Here is a 23,535-nt window from a genome sequence, read left to right on the forward strand (position 1 = left end):
CCAGGTTCTTTGCACACCTCCATTCATTTGCTACTCCTTTCTCCAGCCTGAGGAACCAACTTCCTCAGACTTCACTCTGACTCTTCCATCTTCAACATGGCTATTCACCAACACCCCCACCCTCCAATCCATTCTCATGATCTTTTCCCCCTCTCCAAGCCTACCTTTCCGACCTCCCCAAGCCCTCTCCAAAATAACAGCCTTCCACAAACCGACCTCCTCTTTTCCAGATTAATGTGCTTTCCCCCCTTATTCCTCATCATCCTTTTCTTATGCCATCTCCTGTTTTCCTTTCCCCCTTTTTGCTGTGTTTGAGCTTGCATTCAGCTTGTTCACCCCTTTGTCCACTCACCTCCCGATGACCTCATTGATTGGAAAAAAATAGAAATGAATGATTGGAAAAGTAATTGGTTTTTGGGAAATTTAGGGGTTTTTTGGGGACTTCGGTCCAACATACACTATTTCTGTATCCAACATACACGCAGTACATATAAACTTTGAATTCTTATGTCGTTTTCAGTGAGACGAAGTCTGTTTATTTACCCTCCAAACATGCTGACGCCATAGCTGACATGTTGAGGGTTCACGGAAGAATCACTCGCAGCTTTGTTGCAGCAGCCATCTGGAGGTCAGCTTAATTTTGAAGGGATAAGAAATATTTATGAACTGAAGGTTGATAGGAGTTTTCAGAGGGGATGAGATCATCCAATGATGTTTTGATAATCCTTGAGACAGAATGGTGTCAAGACTGCAGCCCTCTGGGTGCTGGGATGGATCACACATGGCTCCTTGGTCCAGAGGTCGGAAAGTCAGCCCGCATTGAAAAGGCGAGGGAAAGATTTATAATCTGCTCTGGCCAGTTCATTCCTTGGTTGGTGTTATTGTGACCCAACCAGACTTGGGGATTGATTTTGTATATTTACGTGCATTTTATCATCCATGAATGTGGAACACTGTCAAAAGCTTCCTTGTAGTCAGTCAATCCAGGTGGTGGACAATTTGGTTCTTTGCATTTTGAAATTTTCAAATACGGTGTTGTTCAGTTGTGGGTGGTGGCCCTTTTTTTCTACGTCTCAACCTACTTGTTGGCTTCGGTGATGGAACATCATTTCTGTCATGATTCCTGTTAGAAGTTTGTGTGTTGTTCGCAGACATGTTATTGCCCGCAATTTGTGGGGAAGTTGGGTTTCTTCAGATTTTTAGATGAGAAATGTGTTTCGTTCTACGAACCACTCATGCACTTTCTTTTCCTCTTGGATTGTTGTTTGAATGTCGTGGTGTCGTGATTGTGGAGAGCATCAAGATGTTTCAACCAGAAGTTTGGAATTCCATCTGGGCCTGGATTTTAAAGTTTGGTTGCATTTTTTGAAGTTGTTTTTAATTATTTCTTTCTTCATCGATAATCACTGGGGACATTTCCTCGACTGACATGGTGCTTCTTATTTTCCAAGTCCACGATCCATTCTGCTTCCTTGTTATGTTCCTTTCGATCTCCTAGAATTCCTTTCCAGAATGTTTCCCCATCTTTTCTTTTTCTGGGGGAGTTGACACATTCTGCTTTTGTTTCCCTAATTTGTGGAAGAATCTCTTCGGGTTACTCTCAAACATGTGATTTTGTTTTCTCCTGTTGTTTGCTTCCTCATACGGTGGTGATTTATTTATTTATTTGTTTATTTATTTATCTTTCTTGCAATCACTTCCAGATTGAGTTTGTTTTCAACACCCAAGCACTCGAGGTCTTTGTCTCCAATTTTGTGTTTGTCTTTTAGTTTTTGAATTCTCTTTTTAAGTTTTGGGTTTCTCTTTCCTTTCCTTAACTGTTGTATTTGTCCAGTGTGTTCAGTGTGTCTGTGTGCGTTTGTGTCTGTCTGTCTATGTGTTCACGTCTTCATATTTTCACTTTAAAAATCGCTTTCTCTGTAATCGCTTGTCCGATCGATGCAAAATTTTAAACATGGGAGGAACTCCCGACGGAGAATGTTTTTATTATTAACATTGTCGTCATATGTCACATGGTATGGCAGCCATATTGAATTGAAGGGGAAATCTGCATCTCATTTTCTCTGAAACCACTCAACGAAAATAATTGAAACTTTGCATATGTTATCAACTCCCCATGAAGGTAAAAAGGGTGATAATGATGACGTCATCAGTGAAGTCTTATTCCAGCCATGATTGGTTGAATTGAAATCCTTCTCTGAAAAATCTGAAACTTCATTTATCTAATCTATGACCAGATGTGAGTAGATAATTAAATTTCTGACAATTTTGCTGAAGTGAGAAGACAAACAATTTTGCTGTTAGCAACAAAGACCGCCTCCTCATCGTGTTTAAAAGGACTACTACGTGCCCGTACGTGTGCACGTACGTGCCTGCCATTACGTGCAAAAAAAAAACAACAAAAAAACTTTAAAACTGCTTGCCAGAAACAACCACACAGGCCGTTCCTTCGCTCTCGCGTGCACGTACGTGCGAGGCCGTACGTGCGTGACCGTATGTGCGTGACCATACGTGCAAACCAACAAAAAAAACTTTCAAACAAACACACAGGCCGTTCCTTCTCTGTCGTAAACGACGACTGGATTGGGGCATTGTGTTTAAGAAAATCGAGAAAATACAGAAATCGAGAAAGAAAGAATACAGTAAGTTGATAAATCGAGAAAAAATCGAGAAAGAATACAGTAAGTCGTCACTATCCGGAAGTCCGGAAGTTAAGTCCTCACTGTCTGGAAGTTTGCATATCGCAGTTACGATTATTCGCAATTTAGTTTTAATGGCCAATTATTCAATTAGCACCAACGTATTTTGCCTTTTCGCAATGTCATCGCAAGGAAAAACACAAAGAGAAGAGAAGAGAGAGAAAAAAAAAAACCACCTACGTGCAAAAAAAACAAAAAACTTTCAAACAACCACACAGGCCGTTCCTTCGCTCTCGTAAACGACGACTGGATTGGGGCATTGTGTTTATCTATAAATGTGCATAAGAAATCGAGAAATTATTAGAATACAGTAAGTCATCACTATCCGGGAGTCCGTACGTTGTAACCCGTAATGGGGAACTCGGCTGAGGATCTCTTCCCCAACGGCCACACCTACGCAGCAACGTGTCCTGTCATTGATTGGTAAATAAATGGCCATAACTTGGGAAGCACTTGTCTGATTAATATCAAACCTTGAAAAGGCACATTACTCAGGTCCCCAGCAATATACCTGGCAAGTTTCAATTAGATCGGACCAGTGGTTGTCGAGAAACAGTGGTCACAGACACACACACACACACACAAACAACACACACACAAACACACACACGTACACACACACACAAACACACACACATACACACACATACACACACAAACACACACACACACACAAACAACACACACACACAAACACACACACACACACAAACAACACACACACACACACACACACACACACACACAAACAACACACACACACAAACACACACACGTACACACACACACAAACACACACACATACACACACACACATACACACACAAACACACACAAACACACACACACACACACACACACACACACACTGCTGGAATTATAGATAGATGTGTTGAAATATGCACAGGTGAGACGTCACACAGATCCACTGTGTGTCAGAAGGGATTTGCTTCTTCTTCATATCTGTTGACACATCAAACGTTGCACACCGGTGAGACACCCTGCAAGTGTTCACAATGCAGGAAGGCCTTTTGTTCTTCATCAAGTTTATATCGTCATCAAAAAACACATTCAGGGGATAAACCCCACAAGTGTTCTGTTTGCAACAAAGCGTTTAATCAGTCATCACACTTACAAAGACATCAAAGAATACACACCGGAGAAAAACCCGGAGACGCCTGGGGGAAAAGGGTTTTGGAAGCCGGGACCCCCGTGGGGGAAAAAGGGGCTTGGAACCCGGGACCCCCGTGGGGGAAAAAGGGGCTTGGAACCCGGGACCCCCGTAAAGGGGCTTGGAACCCAGGACCCCCGTGGGGGAAAAAGGGGTTTTGGAACCCGGGACCCCCGTGGGTGAAAAAGGGGCTTGGAACGATTCATTCCCCCCCCCCCCCCGATAAGCATCTGCTTTTTGTCTCTTTCCTGGCATTTTGATTGATTTTGCTTTGAAATTTATTCTTTATTTATCTCAGAAAATATAAAGTTCTCATAATTTATTAATTTTATTACTAATAAATCATTTTTCGATTTCCAACCTGTCCTTGTTTGGTTTGGCATTGGTTTCCTTCCATTGGTTTGGAATTGTCAGTTATCAAGAGATAACATTGATGCTTTGCCGAGGGCGCGCTCCCCGCACAGGTCACCACGTGACCTCGAGTTAAACGGAATAATTAGACGGCGGACACTGGAACTCGTGGTTGACTGGGTGGAGTTCGTGGTTTTAAAACAACTCACCTACCACAACGTTAATTGTGAGCGATGGCCCCAGGTCCGGCTCTACCGAGGACAACCGGGGATTAATCCCCCCTGAGTGACAAGATGGTGTCTCGGTACCCGTGGCCGCAACAATACATTCCCACATACCCAAATACCCACATACCTACATACCCACATAACCACATACCTACATTCCCACATACCCACATACCTATATACCCACATACCCACATTCCCACATACCTACATTCCCACATACCCACATACCTACATACCCACATACTTACATACCTACATTCCCACATACCCACATTCCCACATACCTCCATACCCACATACCCACATACCTACATTCCCACATACCCACCTACCACAACGTTAATTGTGAGCGATGGCCACAGGTCCGGCTCTACCGAGGACAACCGGGGATTAATCCCCCCTGAGTGACAAGATGGTGTCTCGGTACCCGTGGCCGCAACAATACATTCCCACATACCCAAATACCCACATACCTACATACCCACATACCTACATTCCCACATACCTACATTCCCACATACCTACATTCCCACATACCCACATACCCACATACCCACCTACCACAACGTTAATTGTGAGCGATGGCCCCAGGTCCGGCTCTACCGAGGACAACCGGGGATTAATCCCCCCTGAGTGACAAGATGGTGTCTCGGTACCCGTGGCCGCAACAATACATTCCCACATACCCAAATACCCACATACCTACATACCCACATACCTACATTCCCACATACCCTCATACCTACATTCCCACATACCTACATTCCCACATACCTACATACCCACATACCTATATACCCACATACCCACATTCCCACATACCCACATACCTACATACCCACATACCTACATTCCCACATTCCCACATACCCACATACCTACATACCCACATACCTACATTCCCACATACCCACCTACCACAACGTTAATTGTGAGCGATGGCCCCAGGTCCGGCTCTACCGAGGACAACCGGGGATTAATCCCCCCTGAGTGACAAGATGGTGTCTCGGTACCCGTGGCCGCAACAATACATTCCCACATACCCAAATACCCACATACCCACATACCTACATTCCCACATACCCACATACCTACATTCCCACATACCTACATACCCACATACCTACATTCCCACATACCTACATACCCACATACCTACATTCCCACATACCTACATACCCACATACCTACATACCCACATACCCACATTCCCACATACCCACATACCTACATACACATATATAACTCCGTTATGGAGGGAAGATTGTGGATAAATACAAAAACAGAAAATAAAGAACGTTGATTCGTATCGAGGGAATAATCATCGACGAACTCGGACTCGATTTTTCACTTTCACAACACAATCTGAAACGCAAACAATCCGTTAAAACGAAACGTTCAATCTTTGTATTTATTTTAAATCATGGACACGTGATGTGGCGGGAACCAATCAGACACCGCGATCTCGCGGTTCGCTTTTTCCCCAAACAGCTCGCGCTCTTCACTCGGTTACCACAGCGTACCGTCCTTCACCCGACACGACGTGCGGTCCACCATGACCCGAGATCTCGGAGAGAACACCCTGGGACCCACGAGCGGCTCCGATGGAGGATACGTGGTCGGTCCGGGAGGTTCTCCGGAAGACCGCGGGTCCACGGTCGGTTCACCCGAGGATAAGGGGTCCAGACCCGGTACGTGACGTTCACTCCGTTCCGAGAACTTGTGTTTCGCGTACTGATCCGTGCCGTGTACTAACACAGGAACTCATTGATTTAGTGAATGTCACGATGTCTGGAGCGGAGCCGAAATTGAATGGTGAATGGAAATCCCATCCATGACATGTTACCCTCCCTCTTGTACATGTATGACATCATTATATACCTCATGACTTCATTCATCTTTCGATTCCTCTTTAATCTCGTTTACACCAAATCAGATGATTTACTTGTGATGATGGACCTCTGCACCGGCACACAATGGCCTGTTATTGAGGACTGCAGTGGCATCTTAAACGTCCTCGAGGAATCACTGGATGAAAAGACGAGAGACTCACCTTTGCTTTCAGAGGAAGGTATGCTCACTGATGCAACACCTTCCCTGTGCATCACCAGGTTGGGAGTTTATAGTTCGTCCTGTACCAACCTTATTTTCGGCCAAATTATGTTCAATATTATATTTAAAGATGTGAAGATGAACTTAGTTACCACTAAACTAGTCGGCTGTTTGTAAAGTAGAGTTGGTGAGAGTTTACCAGGAAACTAATTAATTCTGCTCGATGGATGGAAGTCACAAGTTCAAGGTCAAAGTTTGACCCAAAAATCATTTTTCACGAAATTTTAACCTGAAGCTGTGACCTCGACCTTTGACCTGCTGTAAGAACTGTTATGAAACCATTGTCACGGGATAGGTGTGTTTGTACCGACTCTGTTTATCTGTTTTGGTAAAATATAAAGGGATACCTGGTGTTGGTTTAATGGTTTGGGTGGTAGGCTTGGTTTCCTTGGGTCCTGAGTTCAAATCCCACTTGGCTGTTGAATTAATATCAGGTGGGGTTAACTCAGCTTGCCATCCTTCTGAGGTTGGCAAAGTGATACCAGTTTTCTGGGATGATTGAGCTGTTTGAGTATCCTGTGTCAGAGTGGTCACCTGTCCAGGATTGTGTCCAATAACCCAGGAGATGCAGTGGCAGCACTGATGCTCTCTCTGTACAGAGTGTGGTCTTCATGGATGGATCATAAAGGACACGTTTAACAACATTACCCATCACTAAGGGTCAGGGACGTGAACTCTCATGAGCACCTGACTAATTAAATAATTTACACTTAATCATAACTTCTTTTAATTGAGGAAAGTCTGAAAATGTAATGTATAAAGCTTAATTCGTGTTTGTTTACTTGTTTACCAGCAAATACGACCTGTCGCTTCGCTAATGGGAATATTCAAGGGAAGAGGGAGGTAGGGGACGAGGGAAAGGAGGGATGGGCAGGATAGAGGAGAGGAAGGAGGAGGGAGGGGAGAGATAGAGTAGGAAGAGGGGTAGGAGAGAGCCCATGTTAATCTACCCCCGTTAATCCACCCAAGCCCACCTCCTTCAAATTCCCTGCTTTCCTTCCTGAAAGTCCCTGTAATGTCCATTTTGTATTCCCCATGTTCCCCACCCCATCCCTCTCCGTTCCACAGATCTCCTAATGTCTCTGTTCCCCACTGTTTTGTCCTTCCCACTCCCGCCTCTCTTGTCTCATGCCCACCTTGCTGTGCGTTGTGTGTTATCTCTCATTCAAGCCTCGACAAGGTATACCAAAAAAAAAATTTAATCCCCATGGGCTATATCGGGTGATAATGATGAGGTCATCAGTGAAGTCTTCTTCCAGCCATGATTGGTTGAATTGAAATCCTCTGAAAAATCTGAAACTTCATTTATCTGATCCATGACCAGATGTGAGTGAATAATTAAAGTTTTTGACGTTAATAACCCATTCTAAGAAACAATGTGATATAATAGGGTGTGTGGATGACAGGAGCATCTGGGCCATGATAGTAGTGGCCATAATCGTGGGGTTTTCAGTCAATAATGGTAATTTTGTTCAGAATGAACGTGCAAGGTGAGACTATGTGCTCTTGGAGTGCTGTTCAAGTTGTAAAAGTATTTTATTAATGTTTTTGCTCCATTCTTAATTTGCAGAGAAAAAATTTGAAACATCTTCACGTGTCAACTGTTCCTCGTCATTGGATAAAGAAGTTTCTTTCGATCATCACCTGGCAGAGACTTTGTGTCAGGATGGGGACAAGTTTCGGGGTGTGTCTTCAAACAACAACAACTGCGACAGGGGTATCAATGTCTTGCAACAGAAAAGCCAAACAAGTGAGAAGCCAAACAAGTTTTCTGTGACCAACAAAGACTTCACTTCCTCATCGTGTTTAAAAGGATGTGTAAAAATATGCACAGGTGAGACGTCACACAGGTGCACTGTCTGTCATAAGGGATTTGCTTCTTCTTCATATCTGTTGACACATCAAAGTTTGCACCCCAGTGAGAAATCCTGCAAGTGTTCACATTGCAGGAAGGCCTTTTGTTCTTCATCAAGTTTATATCGTCATCAAAAAACACATTTGGGGGAGAAACCCCACAAGTGTTCTGTTTGCAAGAAAGCAATTAATCATTCATCACACTTATGTGAGCACCAGATATTGCACACCGGAAAGAAACCCCACAATTGTTCTGTGTGTAACAAGACCTTTTCTCGTTCATCAAATGCATCAACACATCAAAGAATACACACCGGAGAGAAACCTTACAAGTGTTCTGTGTGCAACAAGGCCTTTGCTCATTCAACAACTGCATCAACACATCAAAGAATACACACCGGAGAGAAACCTTACAATTGTTCTGTGTGTCTCAAAGCCTTCACTCAATCATCATCTGTGCCGAGACATCAAATAATACACACTGGAGAGAAACCTTACAATTGTTCTGTGTGTAACAAAGCGTTCAATAATTTATCTAACTTTCATAAACATCAAAGAATACACACCCGAGAAAAACCCTTCCACTGTTCTGTGTGTAACAAAGCGTTCAATAATCCATCATCCGCATCGAGACATCAAAGAACACATCAAGGCAAAAAAAAAAATCCAGGAACAGGTGCGAGTGGAAGATGCCACACATTGGATGGAAATAACAGCAAATCCAGCGCCATTGATTGCAAAGAGAAATAAAAAATACAACAAGTGAAATCCTTCAATACAGCTCGTGTAGTGAATCAAATGAGTACACTAATGTTAAAATATGCAATTTATGCTTTTTCAGTTGAAAAACAATTAAAAAACGTACTTAATATTTGAAATGTTAAAATCTTGTTATTATTGTGATAAGCACCTTTATATATAACAGAAGGAATGAAATCGTTCGATACACCGTGGCAGGAGGCCGCAAAAGAATGATTGTAAGTAAATTTCAACTACTAATGCATGACGAAACACTTGTTTATGGCTAATATTAAAGAGAATGATGGCATAAGAAGAACTTAGCTTTTTGCATTCGGCGCGAAATGCCATGGTGGACGGAAATGATATCTTCGTTCGTTCGTTTGTACATGAGGGGAGCGTTTCTTCGTTTTTTTTCCGTCGAGCAATAAATTAAATGGTTTTCACATATATAACACATTAGTTTCACAAATTTCCGTTGAAATACTCGGGTATTTCTGTCAATTGTCACCAGTTCCGTCGAGGTTACGCACTGCATCTACCGGACGGTCGTCATTGGCTTTCTTGAGGCACGTGGGGGGGGGGGGACACCGGACCCACCGGAGACGTGGTAGACGACGCCGGGGACATTTCAAACTCGATGCAATTGTATACAGCGCACGCGCTGTAAAAATATACATCAACAAATATATAACGACAAAAGAACAGGAAGATTGTCAAAAGATCTGGAAAGAGTTGGGGAGAGACAAAGAAGGTACTTTGCAGTGGCTTGGAAATACGTCATGTTAACTGGGATGGAGAACGAGTCAGAGTACAGTGTCAACAGAAAGTCTACCCCCCCCTTTCAAAATTTTCACCTTTTGATGCCTTATAATTGGTTTACGAACACCAGCCAGAGTGACCACTATATTCGTTAAGTCTGTGTGTCTGTCTGTCTGTCTGTCTGTGTGTCTGTCTGTTGGGTAGTCGATGTAGTCGAAAAAAAACAAACTTTTTTTTTGAGATTTGTTCTACCCTTATTATCAGAATTTAAAACGGCGATTTCAGTTAATACAATGGCGATTTCGATGAAACTTGGTTGGTAGGTTTATACCATGACCTAGTTGTGTGCAAATGAGAACCGTTGCTATGGACTCCACTGTTGCCTAGCAACGGGACTTTGAAATTTTTGAAAAATCATAAAAAAATTATTTTTTCGAAAATCAAAAATCGGGCCATGAGCGACTGTGGGCAGTACATTCAGCCATATTGTCAAAAATTCTAGCCGGATCCTATGAAAACTGTCGGAGAAGATAGACTTTGAATGAACCCTGGTCGAAAACAATAAAAAAAAACGAAGTTCGTTATATCTCAGAAACTATGAGTCAGATATACATGAAACTGGTATGGTAGGTTCATGGTATCTCCTAGTTATGTGTGAGAAAGAACCGTTGCTATGGACCCCTCCGTTGCCTAGCAACGGCCGAAAAACCTCTAAATGTGGGGGTATTTAATGAAAAAACAATCTGCAGCATTAACCCTTGAAGCTAGAATCATGAATATTCTTGTGCTTAATCCTCAGGTCATTCCCCATCGAACGGGCCCATCGCGTCAGATTATATTGGATAGTCACCTACCCATGTCCGCCTACCGGCTTGTCTGTGTGTCTGTCTGTCCAGAGCATAACTTCGTGGACTTTGATCCGATCTTGATGAAACTTGGTTATGTGTTCGATATCAATGTCTAGTTTGTGTTTTCCTGGATGAGGGTGTGCTACACCCATTGTGGGCAGAGCCACGCCCAAAAATTAGCCATTTTTATGGGGTAGTCGGATTAAAAATCTATCTTCTCCTGGGGAATTGACTGAATGGAATGGGTTCTTCGGTATTTGAATAGCAAAATGAATTATCTAAAACTTGTCGTTGTCCGATTTTTCATTTTCATCCCAAGGTCAAGGTCACAAGGTCAAAAACTTAGAAAATTTCGAATTTTGACATAAAAATCATACGACCGCCCAAAGTTTGAGAGCGAGGATGACAATATTGTTATGCATAATCTTGAGGTCATTCCTCACCTAAAGTCTTCAAACCATTTTGCTCTATCTCAAACACCTTGCCCGTGGCGTCCCCTTCAAGTTTGTTTTTACGCTGATTTCATCAAAGTATGGATAATCCGAGGAGTGCGAAATGCCATATAGCCTATATGACGTTATATTGTTCCTGGAATGTTCCAGAGGAAGTCTTGCACCAAAGGTCATAATCCTTGACCTTTGACCTTTAAAGTTCACAAAGGTCAAATTTTGAAAGTTGTGCGAATCGAACCGGGTTTACGACCTTCTTCGACGAACTAACTCCAATAAGCTATAGCACGTATGCTGTTTCCTTATTTTAATGTCCACAACATTGTTTTGTGACCTTTAAAGGTTATGCAAAGGTCAAATTTTGAAAGTTGTTGAACGAAACCGTGTTTTCGACATTTTGCAGCTAATAACCTATCACCCGAACCACATCATGTTGATCATTTTTATAACTTGGTCAAAAATTATCACATTGTCTCATCCTTGACTTCTGAAACAATGTACATCGTCAAATACCACTCGTGAACCATTGTCGTCTTCAGACTTGTTTTTAAAACATTTGTTTGTGATTTGTGGAATTTGTTTTTCATTTTGAAGTTGTTACGGTGGGTAAATAACGGGGAAAAAGTCTGATTTAATGTCATTTAATTCCAGGCTAGAAGGCAACAAATGTGAAAATTTTGAAAGTGGGTGTAGACTGTCTGTCGACACTTTAAATACCCAACACCAAGGACACTTTAAGAAGATGGCCGGATGGAGTAAATTAGGACAGGTGCAGATTCTGTAAGGTAGAAATAGAAAACACCATCACCTTCTCTCGGGATGTAAAAACCTCATCTCAGAACATCTGCACACACAAAGGCTCAACAAGGTATCGAGAGCAATCCACCGACATGTGCAAAAACATCAATATCCCATTCTCAGAGAACTCTTGCAAGCACGAACCAAATGTGATATCAAGATCTGAAAAAGGAACCTGGAAGTTGAAGAGTGCCGACATTGCACCAGTTAATCAGAGCAATGGGAGTGAATCTGTGACAATATAAAAACTAGAACAATTATCCAAAGCATTTTATGAGAAGAGAAAAGAGCAGAATAAGGATCTGGATGGGATTGAAATCCTGAAAAAGGAATTACAAAACATCGAAAGGAAATGCCTTGAGGGATCGCCTTTGTCACGATTACATCATCACTTCACGGCATAATTGTTCATCCAAATTCAGATGGAGATTTCCATTTGATGTTTTATTACCTTGTTGAATTTATAATAACGTTTTTCGTGGAAATACGGGAATTTCACTCCATTCCAATCAGGAGTGAATATAATGTGGGTCTTCGGGATTTTGCGAACAATCTTCGGCACTACGTGCAAAAAATTCCAAAATGTCAGCCCAAACCTCACGATCCCCCTGTCCCAGGGAACGACATGTAAAAGGATCAATCCACAAAAGTGTATCACTGGACCCCATAGCTGGGCGTGCGGACTAGTTGTGGTCTGAGTAGATGTTGTAGTAGTCGTAGTAGTCGTGGAAATAGTGTTCAAGATTTTCCATGGGATTCCCAATTTTTGGTGCTTGTTTGGTGTTTGTACTTCTCAACTTGATTTCTTTGTTTGTTCTTCGATTTTCTTTCCAATTATGATGAGATGTTCCGCATCTAATGAACTTCCTTGTCATGACATTTTTCAATGTAATTTTATTAATGATTTTACACAATGACGTCATTATGTGAAAAGTAGAAGTGAGTCATTAAATGTTGGCACCTTTGCCTCACATTGCACTTCTTGATGCCACAGAAACCAAGTCCATCACAATCATTGGAATCTCCCACGATGAAGCTGAGTCTATGGTTCTCTTACTCTTACAGCGGTGGTCTCTCTGTCTTCTCTAGGTTCCTTTCTGGTTCTGCACCCCTCTGCCTTGCTCTGTTCCCCCCATCCCAGAATTTTGCTCCAAAGGACTTTTTCGGTCTTCCAGTAACCAACCAACTTCTGTTGAAACTCCCAAAATCCAGGTTCTTTGTTCACCTCCACTTAGTGGTTACTCCTTTCTCCAGCCTGTGGAACCAACTTCCTCATTCATCAATCTGACTCTTCCGTCTTCAAGATGGCTATTCACCCCCCTCCAATCCATTCTCATGATCTTTTCTCCCCTCTCCAGGTCTTCCTTTCCTCCCCAAGCCCTCTCCAAAATAAAAGCCCTCCACAAACCGACCTCTTCCTCTCCAGATAAATGTGCATTCCTCCCTTATTCCTCACCATCCTTTCCTTATGCCATCCCCAGTTTTCCTTCCCCCCTCTTGCTGTGTTTGAGCTTGCATTCAGTTTGTTCACTTATTTTTCCACCAACCTCCCTATGATCTCCTTCTTCCCCATGCCCATTCTTTACCCAAATGACCCTCCATTGTTCCTCCATCTTGTTGTGGTTGTGTCCTTGCCTACCCCCCCCATCCCTACCCCTTTCCCCTTTTCACGATGTTCTTTTTGTTCTGTTGTGTTTGGGGCTTTTCTGTGTCCAAGGTCTACCACGAGTGCCTCAAAAAAAAACCTAGAAATTCATGATTGGAAAAGTTGTTGTTGGTTTTGGTGAAAATTTTGGGGGTTTATGGGGACATCTCTGTACAATATACAGTATTTCTGTATGCAATGGGTAATCTTGTTCCAATTGTGTGTCGAAGAAATTCTCAATTCCTCCTGTACATTTGAGTCAATTAAAACAGGAAAAACAAATACAAACATCGATATGGAGAATCGGGGCAACACAAGCATCACGCTCTTTCCCAGACTCAGCAGTACATGGAAACTTTGAATTCTGATGTAGTTTTTCAGTGAGACGTGGTCTGTTTACCCTCTTAACATGCTGACCCCACAGCTGACATATTGAGGGTTCAGGGAAGAATCACTCGCAGCTTTGTTGCAGCAGCTGTCTGGAGGTCAGCTTAATTTTGAAGGGATGAGGAATATTTATGAACTCAATGTTGATAGGAGTTTTCAGAGGGTTGAGATCATCCAACGATGTTTTGATCATCCTCAAGACAGAATGACGTGAAGACTGCAGCCCTTTGGGTGCTGGGATGGATCACACATGGCGCCTTGGTCCGGAGGTCGGAAAGTCAGCCCGCATTGAAAAGGCGAGGGAAATATTTAAAATCTGCTCTGGCCAGTTCAATCCTTGGTTGGTGTTATTGGGACCCAACAAGACTTTAAACAGCTTAAAGGTCCCCTGACATGCAAAACTTTCTGGTTATTTATATATTAACTTGACCTTCCTAGTGAAGAAATCACCCATGTTTTTTTTTTTAAATAAAAAATGAGATAATTAGAGCAATATTTCTGTCATTTCTGGTGCTTTTCACAACTTTCTATGCCCCACCCTGAAAAAAAGTTGACCAGCGAATCGCAGCTTGACGTCACATACAGAAACTCGCACAAAGTGGATTGACTCGAGATCTCGAGTCTAGAGTCTAGACTAGTCCGATAAATCCGTCGTCCGTCCGACTAGGCCGATAAATCTGACTGTACTGTGCTGTGCTGTAGTGCTGTAGCTTTCTTTTATTATTCTCTTTTCTTCATTGTTTTCTTCTCTCTCTCTCTCTCTCTCTCTCTCTCTCTCTCTCTCTCTCTCTCTCTCTCTCTCTCTCTCTCTCTCTCTCTCTCTCTCTCTCTCACTCTCTATTGAGTGCAGCCTGTGGCTGCTGTTTGCATCATTGGTTGGGACGCGGCTATGCCGCTGATACATTGTCCCCCTTACCAGTACACTGGTGCTCATTTTGCCGACCTCGGAAGGATGACAGGCTGAGTCAACCTCCTGGTGTATTTTAATTCAGCGGCCAACGAGGCTTGAACTCAGGACCCGAGGATCCCAAGCCGCCACCCTCACCACTAAGCCAACACCAGGCTTATTGTTTTCTACTGGTGCTACATGACGACAGTAGGAATAAAATAGATAAAAATGCAATAGAACGTCAGATTTATCGGACGACTCGAGACAATTGTGTCACAAAGTGTGTTCTGCACACAAGTTTTTATCGTATCCGGACAGCGAGATTGCTTCGTTTTATGCGCGGAGAGATACGGCCGATGACATGGGCTGGCCTTGTTTGTGATTAATTCGCCGCGGAGTAACTTGTCCGCTGCGCTGCGCTGTGCTGGTCACCTCACCTCACTAAAATATTTCTGATATCGAGCAGTATGCAAGGCAAATTTACATTCTTGAATTACGAATAGGATTTAGTCTAACCAGTTGTTATTGCCAAGTCTTCCTTCGATGTCCTCCCGATCATCATGAATTCTGGGAATTTAATTGCCAGTTTCCTCTGCTTGTCCTGCTTCAGGCTCGAACTGCAAAGGCCGTATATCATTTCCAGCTGCCTGAACTTCACCTCCCGCGACTACGTTATCCGACAATTCTCCATGTAATTCAGACCAAAATCCTTCATTTTCTCACACTCACTGTCGTTACCAGACAAATCAAAGTCCATGCCAGCCATTATTCAAAACCAATTGTTCGATTTTTTTAAAGCAGAAATGAACGAAGCGAGTGAGTCGACCAATCAAATGTGGAAACACACAGAAAGCCAATAGAATCACGTAGACCACCAACCCGAGTAATTTACGTGCAGCCTTTGTAATCCTGTAGTTGACATCATGTTGGTTACGCCCCTTTCAGGATAATTTTTTGGGGCGTTCCCGAAGAGGTTTGTTTTTTTAATTTTACATTTTACAGAATGAGTATTGTGAAAAAACATTGTCAGATCTGAAATCACGATGAAAAACTCTGAAGGACATATATAAATGAAATTTCAGTACTTTTGCATGTCAGGGGACCTTTAAACAGCTGGGTCAGGAAGAGTTTCAAATCATCCATGTATCGCAGGTGTGTCACCTTTCCTGATTCTTTGGATGTTCTTCTGTTGGTTGTTAGGGTGTATCCATGTCCATGGTTGTTGATGAGGTTACTCAGTGGGTCCAGAGCAAGACAAAACAAGAGGGGGGAAAGACTGTCTCCCTGGAAGATCCCATACCATATCTTCACATCTGGTATTTCGATATTTCCTTCTGAGTGCTGTAGTATCTTAACTCTTTTTGTTGCCATTGCTGAGCCTGCTTTGGCAGTGTTGGTGGTGTCTCCTCGTGTTGTGGTCATTGCTCTGGCCAGTTCAGCTTTGTTTGGTGTTATTGTGACCCAACCAGACTTTCAACAGCTAAAACAATTCTTTAGTCAAAGTACAAAACCATTCCTTCACCCCAGTACAAATAACTTTCACCCACAGCACAATTAAATGTTATACTGGTCTGAAACCCTCTGGTGAAATCACACAATTCATATGTCCGTAACAACAGGAATGAATAACACTGAACAACAAAAATTTTTTACTGGAGATGTGTAAAGTGATTAAGACTAATTTGGGTACGCTGATTTCAAAAATCATAACCGTTTTGCTGTATCACGTCAGGATTTTCAGTAACAGAAATATTCCCATTGCCTAGAAGTCAGGATTTCTATGAAATTTACAAAAATTCATTTATTCATTTATTTCATCATGAATGCTTCAAAATTATAGAAATTACAGAAAAACTCCACTAGAATGTAATTAAAAATGCTTTAGGCATTTGGCTTTGCGTTTGTGCTGCTCTGTGTCAGTTTCACGATGCAGGAACCAGCAGAAATCGCCCATCATGTTCGGGTTGTGCCGCCCTTGGTAACGCGTCTCCATGAGTGAAATCTCTTGGTGGAATCGCTCGCCGTGCTCGTCCGAGACTGCTCCCAAGTTGTCAGGGAAGAAGTTCAGGTGCTGGTGTAGGAAATGGATTTTCAGGGACATCCTGGAGCCAAGTTTCCTGAAGGACTCCAGCAGCTGCTGCACTATTTCTTCATAGTTGTCCGCGCGCTCGTTCCCCAAGAAGTTGTCCGTCACAGCTTTGAAGCTCCTCCACGCTGCCAGCTCTTTGGGGTTTAGAGTTGTCGGAAAAGTTTCGTCCTTCATAATCTGTCGGATTTGCGGTCCAAAAAGACACCAGCCTTGATCTTGGCCTCCGACAAGGTGTTGCCAAACTTTTCCTTGAGGTATAAAAACCCACGCCCATTCAGATCCATTGCCCGTACAAAACTTTTCATCAAGCCGAGCTTTATGTGGAGTGGTGGAAGGAAAACCTTGGCTGGGTCGACAAGGGCGACATGCTTCACGTTGTGTCGACCAGGTACATGCTCGTTTCGCTCTTCCCAATCTTGTAGTCTTCGTCCAGTGATTCTTGTCGTCTCTGCTATCCCAGAGACAAAGGAAGCACATGTATTTCGTGTAGCCTGACTGCAGCCCTAACAACAGCGCCACCACTTTCAAGTCTCCGCAGATGTGCCAGTTGAAGTCATTGTACTTGATGGAATCAAGCAGCTGCCGCATAGTCTCATAGGTCTCTGTCATGCCGAACGCGTGAGCCAGTGGGACTGATGGTTTCTCGTTGCCATTGTGGAGCAAAACAGCCTTCAAGCTGTTCTTCCCCGAGTCGATGAAGAGGCGCCAGTCTGCAGGATCGTGATCACACCCAAGTTCTTTCAACAGACCGTTGATGTCACTGCAGAATGTCATCGTGTCTTCCATCTCAAAGAACTCAGCCATGTCTCTGTGACGTGCTCTGAACAAGGATATCTTGGTGTTAGGTTCAAGTAGATTCCACTGCTGTAGCCTTGATCCAAGCAGCTCTGCCTTCGCCTTTGACAGCGAGAGATCTCTTACAAGATCATTTAAGTCTCCCTGGTTCAGAAGGTGTGATTCTTGAGTGTCGGGTTCAAAAGGTTCATCATCACCATCCTCTTCACCACTGCTTACAGCTATGTTCTGATCAGCTGGAGGTGTTGGAACGGGGTTCTCGTCATCATGAGGCACAGGTTTACGAGCAGAGACGCAGTCAGCGTACTTGATGTGACCTTTATTCTTCTTGTTGAAGCCGGCGATGCTTGTGCAGCAGAAATAACAATCATCATGATGATTCTGCGGCTCACGCCATATCATGGGCACCGCAAATGGCATGCTCGCGCGCTTGCCCACCAACCACTGAGTCAAGGTTGTGTGACAGCTTGTGCAGCAGATGTGTGGTGCCCAGCTCTGTTCTTGGTCCCCCACCTTACACCCGAAGTAGTGAAAGTAGGCGGCCTTCATTTTCACTGCTGTAGATATACTTCGCTGTTGATCTTTTTTGGTATACCGACCACAGACATAACAGAAGTTGTCAGGATGATTGGTACAGGAATGCCTACTCATCTTTATCTGAAAGAAAGAAATATAACACAAGTTAACAACAATTGAACGAAATAGACATGTTAAAGACATATGTAAATTTCATTGAAATCCTGACTTCTAGGCAATGGGAATATTTCTGTTCCTGAAAATCCTGACGTGATACAGCAAAACGGTTATGATTTTTGAAATCAACGTACCCAAATTAGTCTTAATCACTTTACACATCTCCAGTAAAAAAAAATTTTTGAAATTTGTTGTTCAGTGTAATTCATGTAATGTGTCTGGGTGATGTAAGAGACTGGGTAAAACGGCGGAAAATCCCCGAATTAATTTATTTATACAACTTTAAACCTTCTTAAACATTTATTTAAATTTAATTACACTAGTGCATGCCCGTAGGTGTGTGCCCGTACGTGTATGCCCGTACGTGTGCCCATAGGTGCGTGCCCGTATGTGCAGCTTTGTTCCTTCGCTCTCGTAAACGCCGACTGGATTGGGGCATTGTTTCAATTAGATCGGACCAACCGTATCATAAATGGCCATAACTTGGGAAACACCTGGGAAACAGCTGAAATGGATGAAGAAGAACAATATCAAACCTTGAAAAGGCACATACTCAGGTCCCCAGTGTCAATTGTGACGTTATATCAAACGAAGAAGAAGAATTGTGACGTCAATCGTGCAAAAAAGAGGATTTGTGACGTCTTCGTGATGTCATAGCACCGTGTCCTGTCATTGGTTGGCAAATAAATGGCAGTAACTTGGGAACCACTCGTCCGATTAATATCAAACCTTCAAAAGGCACATACTCAGGTCCCCAGCGTCAATTGTGACGTCATATCAAACGAAGAAGTGACACCCCTCTTTCGCCCCTCCTCTCTCCCCTCTCTTGAACGAGCTGCAGTTTGAGCACCAACAAGCATTTCCATGTTTCCAACGTATTCTGACCGCGTTCATTTCCGAGGATTAAACAAACACAGCTTGATAATTTTATCTTGGTTCTTCCCCTCAGGTTTAATCAGAGAAACGTTGACAAGAAAAACAAACATGAGCGATGAAAGAGAGGCGTGGCGTCAACGTTTCCCGGCATGCTTCACGCGTCTCATGTTCCCTCGTTAAAATAAGAATAATAATTATCATGATAACTGTGATGGTTAAACCTCCATTTGTTTGTTTGAAATGACATTTCACACATGTTTGATAATTTAAGGGAGATTACTCTGTAAAACGTGTCCACACAGATAATCCCTCAGCGGATGTTGTTCGGGCGTGTTATTTCACACAAGATGGCGGTTTCCTCGCTGTCCTGTGGAGGGGTCTGTTGGTGTTGAGGTCGATAAAACGGGACTGGTTTGTGATGGTTAAACCTTCACTTGTTTGTTTTAAATGACATTTTACACGTTTGTTGCGTCTCCAAGTCACGTGATGATGTTCTCAGAAACAGGCTGTCCATCATGAACCGTGCTATGTACGTCATGAACCGTGCTATGTACGTCATGAACCGTGCTATGTACGTCATTTTCCGTGCTATGTAAGCTATGAACTGTGCTATGTAAGCCATGAACCGTGCTATGTAAGCCATGAACCGTGCTATGTACGCCATGAACCGTGCTATGTACGTCATTTTCCGTGCTATGTACGTCATTTTCCGTGCTATGTAAGCCATGAACCGTGCTATGTAAGCCATGAACCTTGCTATGTAAGCCATGAACTGTGCTATGTAAGCCATGAACCGTGCTATGTACGCCATGAACCGTGCTATGTACGTCATTTTCCGTGCTATGTACGTCATTTTCCGTGCTATGTACGTCATTTTCCGTGCTATGTAAGCCATGAACCGTGCTATGTAATTCATTTTCCATGCTATGTACGCCATTAACCGTGCTATGTAAGTCATTTTCCGTGCTATGTAAGTCATTTTCCGTGCTATGTACGCCATTAACCGTGCTATGTAAGTCATTTTCCGTGCTATGTAAGTCATTTTCCGTGCTATGTAAGTCATTTTCCGTGCTATGTCCGCCATTAACCGTGCTATGTAAGTCATTTTCCGTGCTATGTAAGTCATTTTCCGTGCTATGTAAGTCATTTTCCGTGCTATGTAAGTCATTTTCCGTGCTATGTACGCCATGAACCGTGCTATGTACTTCATGAACCGTGCTATGTACGAGTACGTTTTGAGGTAACGAGAACTGTATCGCTTGCATGTGTTCCAGTGTAGTCGTACGTGTTCATTGAAGAGTTTTGTAACAACTCATAAATAATTGATGTGCAAGTGGATTTTATACCTGAAGCGCAAGTGATGTCGGACTTGTATTTCTTAAATAGATATTGTTTACATTTGCTGATTGTTAAAACAAGGTAATTGATTTATTTTTATCCCGCCCCCTCCCCCCCCCCCCCGGAGGGAGGGAGCGGGATATTGTAATCGTCCGGTTTGTTACTTGGCGAAATCTTCGATTTTTGTCAAGTATGTTTGTCTGTTCCGTTTGTTGGTTTGTTATCTCGCCAAAACGAAGTTTTGCAAGATATGTTAGTCAGCTTGTATGTTTTGTTTTTTTTTTTTGGTCTGTAATCACGTATAAATCACTCTGCAGAGCACAGTTATCATTGGAAATTTTTGTAATTTCGCATATCAGAGGCCTATAGAGGTCCCTTTCAGCACACAAAATTTTGAAGGTGAAGGTCAAAGGTCAAAGTCACTTTGGCGCAAATCAGGGGAGTCGACGAAACCCTTATTTTTTGAGTAATTTTGATCGGATCGTCTTCAAACTTCATGGGAATATAGTTCATGGTCTGGCGCTCAGTTGATTAATTTTTGGTGGCGATTGGCCTTGACCTTCATGGTTAGCGCCTCAGGTCAAACATATTTGACCCCAAGGTCAAATTTTCAAGTTTTAGGAACCATATTGTGTAGTACCTCAAATTGAACACCTCGATGAGTGCTTTCTAGATATGTCAAGCTTGAGACATTATGATGTCATTTGGTGACGTGATGAGGCAAAAGCATATTTTTCATGGTTACTCTGTAGAATGATTCTCATCGGAATTTCTCGTAGGCAGATATTCCTCAAGGAGTCGCTCCTGGTGGATAGCAGCTCTGTTCACCTCAGTGTGACCTTAAAGAAGTCACACGTAGTCACCTTTTGACAAGATACGGGTCACCCTGCAGGTGAAATTGGTTTATTTGTTTGTTTGTCCGGTCGTCTACAGCCCAAACGGCTGGACCAGTCGTTCTTAAATTTTTACACCTGGTAGGCAGTCCACCTGAGACTGTCCGCGTCCAAACCCCGTCTTAATCCGACTAAACGTCGCGACGTGACGTCACACAACGTGAAAACACATATTTGGACATAACTCAGTGACCGGAAGTCGTAGCGACTTCCTGTTGATGCCAAAACACACTTCAATGGAATATCTAAATGTTTTCAAATGCATGTTAGTACAAATTATGCACAGTTTTCGCAAGCGTATGACGTCAAAGTTTTTAGCTATTAGCGTGATTTAAAAAAAAAATTCTATTCGTTCTACAGGTCACAATTCTTAACCGATTTGGATGAAATTTTAACAGCTGATAGAAATCCACAGTGCAAAAAGATATGTGACTTTTGGTGATGTTCAAGATCAGGATCTGGATTCTGCATCACTTTATATTATCGCCCATGATAAACCAATGGGGAATTTTGTGAATTACACATGGCTATTTCTCAAACAGTTTTGCACTTATTATATTGAAACTTATACTGTCTATGCATGTAATATTAACATGTGTACAAAGTTTATCGAAATTGACCCAAGGTCAAGGTCAGGGTCACCCAAAACATGAAAAACACACATATAAACTAGAGGGAGAGCACTCTGGAGAGTGCAAAACCTCCGCCGCCAATACTGCTGGGTCACTCAAGTGAACCTTATATCTTATTCATTAAATATGATGTCAACAGTGCCACAGTTATAGTTCTTTTCTCCAACATTTTTTTTTGGGGGGGGGGGGGTTGGAAATCACTTAAAACATGTAGAAATGCAAAAAAAAGAAATCGAAATTTTGTTGAAAAAAAAGTTGCAAAAATTTTTTTTGCTCTGACAATTTTTTTGTGGGGGGGGGTGGGGGGTTGGAAATCATTTAAAACATGCATAAATGCAAAAACATAAAAAATTCTCGAATTTTTTTTTGGGGGGGGGGGTTGGAATTCACTTAAAACATGTAGAAATGCAAAAAAAAAAATTTTTTTCTCTACATTTTTTTTTGGGGAGGGGGGACAAAGTCCAAAATCTAATGGCATGATCCTTGGACCATACCTAACCCCCCACCAAGTTTCGTCGAAATCCGTCGAGGAGTTTTTCCGTAATACTGCTCACAAACAAACAAACAAACAAACAGAAAGGAGTGAAAACAGTAACCTCCGATCTTCGATGGTGGAGGTTAAATATACAATTTTGTTTTACAACATATTTCAAACGTGATAACGGGATCGTAAAGCTGGTTGAAAAGCAATGTTCCTAGGTATTTTCAAATATTTTCTACTATCAGAATGAAGGCAACAAGCACCAATGATAAGTTGAATGTCACATGGTGGCTTTAAGTGAGTTGTGAAAATTTTCAATCTGCTGCCGTTACCATGACAACGCGCGCCTGATAATTGTTATTTGTGACGTCTCGTCATTTTATTAATGTACGAATAAATAAACACCACACATTCAACGACATTACAGCTTGGACCACCACACGGAAGGGTCAACTAATTCGCCAAGTGTCATGCTAAGCACGATTTTTCATTTGTTTGTCTGTCTGTTAGCAACTTTACGGCAAAACGGCTTTAGCAAACACTATCAAATTTAATCCACAGGTGGGCAATGAACCTTGAAGTGACGGTTCATTATCTCATTTCGAACCAAGGCCTGAGGAAGTTCATTAACTTTTGGGTCCAATTGGATCAAAGGTCAAGGCCAAGGTCACGAAAAGATCAAAATCGTTTTTCGCTCATAACTTCGCAAAAATGATCTGATTTACTTAAAACTAAGCTTATAGTGAACCTTATTCTATTTGTCACTTATAATCCTACCCATTCGTACAGTGAAAAATGCATATTT

The 23,535-nt window shown here is 42.5% G+C and overlaps 1 protein-coding gene across 7 annotated transcripts in view; it reads left to right on the forward strand.

Annotated features, from left to right (window-relative positions):
• The first annotated feature begins 5,840 nt into the window (after positions 1–5,840).
• The window catches only part of LOC147012852 (uncharacterized), an 86,990-nt gene continuing 69,295 nt past the window's right edge, over positions 5,841–23,535 (forward strand). For 2 of the 7 annotated variants that reach the window (XM_085854148.1, XM_085854147.1), the window contains exons 1-3: positions 5,841–6,142; positions 6,388–6,522; positions 8,134–8,397. In XM_085854148.1, the coding sequence (XP_085710274.1) occupies positions 6,007–6,142; positions 6,388–6,522; positions 8,134–8,397 (535 nt within the window). In that variant the 5' untranslated portion in view covers positions 5,841–6,006. The other 5 variants (XM_085854152.1, XM_085854151.1, XM_085854153.1 and 2 more) reach the window with 4 other exon arrangements.

This window comes from Eptatretus burgeri, chromosome 14 (genome assembly GCF_056783735.1).
Source record: "Eptatretus burgeri isolate ZD-2024b chromosome 14, Ebu_testis_v1, whole genome shotgun sequence".
Taxonomy (NCBI): Eukaryota; Metazoa; Chordata; class Myxini; order Myxiniformes; family Myxinidae; genus Eptatretus; species Eptatretus burgeri.